Source organism: Mustela nigripes, chromosome 13 (assembly GCF_022355385.1).
Source record: "Mustela nigripes isolate SB6536 chromosome 13, MUSNIG.SB6536, whole genome shotgun sequence".
Classification (NCBI taxonomy): Eukaryota; Metazoa; Chordata; class Mammalia; order Carnivora; family Mustelidae; genus Mustela; species Mustela nigripes.
Window position 1 is genome coordinate 54,204,904 of NC_081569.1, and position 6,000 is coordinate 54,210,903.

At 36.3% G+C, this 6,000-nt stretch overlaps 1 protein-coding gene across 2 annotated transcripts in view; it reads right to left on the reverse strand.

Moving 5' to 3' along the window:
• AQR (aquarius intron-binding spliceosomal factor) overlaps positions 1–6,000 on the reverse strand; it is a 93,707-nt gene that overhangs the window by 26,698 nt on the left and 61,009 nt on the right. For both annotated transcript variants that reach the window (XM_059372465.1, XM_059372464.1), the window contains 3 exons: positions 4,767–4,913; positions 3,878–3,947; positions 1,402–1,512 (listed from right to left, as the gene is read on the reverse strand). In XM_059372465.1, coding sequence (XP_059228448.1) covers positions 1,402–1,512; positions 3,878–3,947; positions 4,767–4,913 — 328 coding nt within the window. The remainder of the gene's footprint in view (positions 1–1,401; positions 1,513–3,877; positions 3,948–4,766; positions 4,914–6,000) is intronic.

Here is a 6,000-nt window from a genome sequence, read left to right on the forward strand (position 1 = left end):
TAGGTAAGATTTCTACAGATTAAATTTTACTAAGAAGAAGAAAAAAGGCCTTTACATAATTTGTTTCCTTAATTAAGATAAAGCCTAGGTCAACCTTTTCCCCCTGCACAATTTTATTATAATATTGTATTACTATATACAATATTATTGAACAATCGTATATTATATAATTATATACAATTTAGTACAATATTGTTATTATTGTAGAATAACACACCACCATTACTTAAAAACTTTGAAGATATAAAAACAAGTGAATGAACTGGATATGAATGAGCTGGATAGCATTAATCTTAAAAACCGGTATACTAAAAGTTGATAAATAATAGAGTAAGTGACATTTTGCATTCTAAAAACACAGATCTGTCAAATTAAAAAAAAAAACCCAACCCAGATCAAATCTTAAGGAAGTGGCCAACTGAAATCACCACTTAGAGAACACAAGTACCTTTGGAGGTTAGACTATGCTGCAAGTTTCATGATGTTCTGAGAGCTGCCTGTCACATTTACAAAAGAGCTAGTGAATGTTAGTTGTCCTACTCATTTCTATGATAGTAACAGCTTTAGAAGAACTACCATAGCACACACATAGATATAAAGATTATTTTTCAGACATTATTTGAGAAAAGTTTGTCTTTATTGCTTTAGTGGTTTATAAATGACTTACGTATTGAATCAACAGCATAAAGTAGTCCTTCCATGTGACACATATTCATATGTAGACCTCATAAGGATATATAACTTAATCCAATGTTAATACATTTGAGCCTTAGTCTTTTGGTAATATTCATCCTACTAAAGGATAAAAAATGTTACCAGCAGGGCCACCTGGGTGGCTCAGTGGGTTAAAGCCTCTGCCTTTGGCTCAGGTCATGGTCTCGGGGTCCTGGGATCAAGCCCTGCATTGGGCTCTCTGCTCAGTGGGGCCTGCTTCCCCCTCTCTCTCTGCCTGCCTCTCTGCCTACTTGTGATCTCTGTCAAATAAATAAAATCTTAAAAAAAAAAAAAATGTTACCAGTAATGGTTAATGCTTTCAATCTCAAAGCTTCAGCATAGCATGCAAGATGGTGGGGAGCAATTTAATTTAATCTAAATACCTGACCATACATCCAAGAATTCTTCTTAGCTTTCCCACATTTTGACCCTCTCCATTAGAAATAAAAGATTGTTTTTTTTTTTTCTTAATATAGTCTGGTTATGACCAGTAACAATCCAAGAGTAACTTAACAGCAAACACTATACTCATCAGTCTTTCAGTATTCTGTTGTACCTATGACCAGGTTATCACACAAGCAGAAATCTCCATTGTGCTTTCATTCATCTCCCTCCTTTATCTTGCCTACCATCCACCCTATATATGTGTGTGCACATGCACGCATTCACACACATACACACTCTTACCTGATTAGAATGAGTAACAATCAGCGTCCTCTGCTCTGGGAAATTATGGTAGATGTTGGATATGATCTGGACTGCAACATCTGTTTTTCCAGTACCTGGTGGACCCACAACCTAAACAGGAGATGAATACATATCAAACTCCTAATTTATCACATTGTTAGAAAATGGACATTCTAAAACTGAGAGATAAATTTTAAAAATTGCTGGATAAGTTCAATGACAGAATTGACAAGAGAGTGAAGCTGAAGATAGAGCAACAGAAAAATAAGCAGAGAGAAAAGACTGAAAACAAATGAATAAACAGAACCTTGGAATCTATGGGACAATACTAAAAGGTCCAACATTTATGCTACTGAAGTCTTAGAACAAGAGGAAAATTTTATGGTATAGAAAAATATATATGAAGAAATGATGGCTGAAAACTTCTAAAATCTGGCAGAAGACTTAAATCTTAATTAGATTTAAATTAGACTTAATTTAATTTAAATTAGACTTAAATAGATTCAGGAAGCTCAGCAAACTCCAAACAGAATAATCCCAAAGAAATCCAAGCCCAGGGGCACCTGGGTAGCACCAGGGGCAATGGGTTAAGCCTCTGCCTTCAGCTCAGGTCATTATCTCAGGGTCCTGGTATCAAGAACGCACAGGCATGCTCTCTGCTCAGCTGGGAGCCTGCTTCCCTCTCTCTGCCTGCCTCTCTGCCTACTTGTGATCTCTGTCAAATAAATAAATAAAATCTTAAAAAAAAAAAAAAAGAAACGAAATCCAAGCCCAGACACATTTTAATTAAATAGGTGAAAACTAAAGAAAAATTCTTAATAGCAACCAGAAAAAAATGAAACATTACATATAGGAAAAGGATGTTTCTAATGACTGTGGGTTTCATTCAGAAACCATTGAAGCCAGAAGGAAGTGGAGTAACATTTTAGAAGTTCTGAAAGGAAAGTACTCCACAGAATTCTATGTCCAGTGAAAGTGTCTTTACAGAATGAAGATGATTTAGAGACATTCTCACAAGAAAAAAAACAAAGATAATTCACTGCTAACAGACCTACTCTTAAAAGTGGTAAGCGTTGTTCAGACAGAAAGGAAGTGATAGCAGAGCAAACTTAAAACTCCAGGAATGAAAGATGAATGGCCAATTTATAATAGATTTTTCTTCTCTAGAGTTCCTTAAATGTTTGACTTTCTGGGGAGTCTGGGTGGCTCAGTGCTGAGTGTCCAACTCTTGATTTTGGCTCAGGATACGATCACAGGATTCTGAGATGAAGCCCTATGTCAGGCTCTGCACACAGCACAGATTCTGCTTGAGACTCTTTCTCCCTCTCCCTCTGCCACTCCCCCTGTTTGCATGCACATGCATGCTCTCCCTCTCAAATAAATAAATTTATAAGTAGACTGAAAAATTAATAAATCTAAACATATTAATTGCATTTAATGTAAATGGTCTAAACACATCAATTAAAAGACAGAGCTTGTCAGAACGAAGGAGGTAACATACCCCAACTATATGCTATTTACAAGAAGTTCACTTCAAACATTAATAGGTAGGTTAAAAATAAAATAATGGGAAAAGATACACCATGCAAACACTACTCAAAAGCAAACTGTAGCGGCTATATTAATATTAAAGTATGTTTCAGAACAAAAAAAATTACCAAGAAAGACATTACATAATAATAAATGCATTAATTCACCAAGAAGACGTAACAACCCTGAATGTGTGTATCTATCCATAAATCTTTAAAAAACATGAAGCAAACACTGATTGAAATCAAAGGAGAAACAGATAAATACTTAACTGTAGTTGGAGACTTTAATACTCCTTTTCAGTAATCAACAGAAATAGCAGTGGGATATCAGCAAGGACAAAGAAATATTGAACCAAATAAATCTGACATACAGAGGACACTCCACCCCAAAACAATAGAATAAACACTCTTTTTACGTGTACTGAAATATTCACCAAGACAGAGCATATCCTGGATCACAAAACAAACTTGAGCAATTTTAAAAAATTAAAAATTGAAATCACACAAAGTATTTTTTCTGGCCGTAAGGGACTTAGACCAGAAATTACTAAATGGAAGAATAACAGTAAAGTTTCTAAATACTTGGAAATGAAACACACTTTTAAATCAGTAGTCAGCAGGCTTTATCTGTAAAAGGCCAGCAAGTAAACATTTCAGGCTTTGCAGGCCAAATAATTTCTGCTACAAGTACTTTAACTCTGCTATTACAGCTTAAAACTGGGCAGGGGCAATTCATAACCAAATAGGCATAGTTATGTTCCAATAAAACTTTATTTATGAATACTGAAATAAGTAGTAAGCAAAATCTCCATATGCAAACAAGGCCACAATGACTTACAAATGATTACATTCAGTTGAGTTTTTGTGTTTCAAATATATTCTAAATATCGAGTCCTACCTCCTGTCTGAATCCATGTAAAAACGTGTAAAAATAACCCTCTTACCATAGTCAGCCCAGGCTGCATCCCAGCACGGATAGCCTCTATTTGTGTGTGAGTAAACTGAATTGTATTACTGGAAACAAGAGTAAATAAAAAGTTGGTTAAAAACACAGATGAACAACATTTGGTAAAACCTTAGACAACAATGATCGGATGTCTAAATGCCTCCTCTGTATATGCCCCTGTTCTCCCACTCTTTTCTTGCCTCAACCCCAGCCCTTTGGTGGGTGGGTGTGTGTGGGTGTGCATTTGAGTGTATGTGGTAAAACAAAAAACCAAAAACGACAAGACTGACCCTCTTAACAAATTTTAACTGCAAAGTACAGTATTGCTAACTATAAGAACAATGTTGGATAGCAAATCTCCAGTACTTTTACATCTTACATGGCTGAACCAATCTCTTCTGAATGATTTCCTTCACCTACATCCTCTACTGACCAACTAAAACCAAATAAATGTTATGGAAAGAAAAGACTAAAAGAAAAGTTATTTTTCAATACACTGAGCTCATCCTATATTTCACTTGGAATGTCTAAAGTTCCAGTTCCCAATCTAATACCAAATATAATGCCGTTTTTTTAGCCACGGCACTGATGCATGAGGGTAGCTGCTACATGTAAAAGATTGTCATGAAGTAAGAATGCTGCACTCAAATTAAGATAGCCCTTCAATATTTATTTCTCATAGTATCCAAAAGTGTTTCTTTAGGAAATGTAACTACAGAATGGCCAAAAATGCCTGAGCTATTCAGTTGTCTAACAGAATACAAGGAAAGAGTGTCCAGAAACAGAAGTTTCCTGGGGTTTCTAAAGGCATAGTAAAATTTAAACTTTTATTAATCCAAAATAACAAACTACTATTCATTATTACAATTAATAGACAGTAAAATTACCGTTTGGGTTGGTTGTAAGGATAAGGACCCCTATTAGGAATGACATGAGGTTCAACAATTAAGGTTTTTGCCTCTTCAGTATCTTCATCTTCACCATCCGCATCTTTCCTTTTCTTCCCTTTTCCACTCCTTACTGGAAAAGTTATCCTACAAAATCAAGATCTTTGTTCATTTTTACTATTAACAACATTTACCAACCACCTACCTTGTGCATGACATTGTATGGAATATAATCAGATCAGAAAGAAACACTTATGGCTTAAAGGAACTCACTATCTGTACATATATTCCGAAAAGAGCAGACTTAAAAGCATTAAAATATGTGTTAATGGTGTTCAGATTAGAAAAAGTCAACTGATGAAGGGAGAATCAGAAAGGAGAATTTTTACGCTTATATCCATGCACTGTAAAGTGCTTTTCCCATTGTCCCTCCTTAAATCAGAAAAGGCTTCTTGGGAGAGATGGCATCAAAGATGAGTTTCCAGGGCACCTGGGTGGCTCAGTGGGTTAAAGCCTCTGCCCTGGGTTCAGGTCATGATCCCAGGGTCCTGGGATTGAGCCCTGCATTGGGCTCTCTGCTCAGCAGGGAGCCTGCTTCCCTTCCTCTCTCTCTGCCTGCCTCTCTGCCTACTTGTGAACTCTGTCTGTTAAAAAAAAAAAAAAAAACTAAAAAAAAAAAAAAAAAAAAAGAAAAGAAAAAGAAAAAAAAGACGAGTTTCCAAGAACTTAGACATACAAACATGGAAGGGAAGATATTCCGGGAATACGTAAGATTACAGGTTCAAGTACAAGTGGCCAGTTCTGCTAGAATGGATACAGTAGAGAAAACGAGGCTGGAGAGACAGGCTGAATCCCCGTTATGACCAACCCTTAGAATGTCAAGTCTTTAAGGCAGAAGTTTTTTTTTTTTTTTTTTTTTTTTTTAAAGATTTTATTTATTTGAGAGAGCACAAGCAGGAGACAGGAGGAAGGGCAGAGGGAGAGCAGGAAGCAGACTTCCCACTGAGCAGGGAGCCCAACACAGGCTGATCCTGGGACCTGGAGATCATGAGCTGAACCGAAGGCAGTTGCTTAGCTGACTGAGTTACTCAGGCACCTTAAGGCAGAAGTTCTTAACCTGGTGTCAGGGACACCTCAGGAAGTAATGCCCCCCACTACCTGGGGGGGTTCAATGAATACATTTAAAATTAAAAAAAAAAAAAAAAAGAAAAAAAAAGAATTCTCTATGTACACT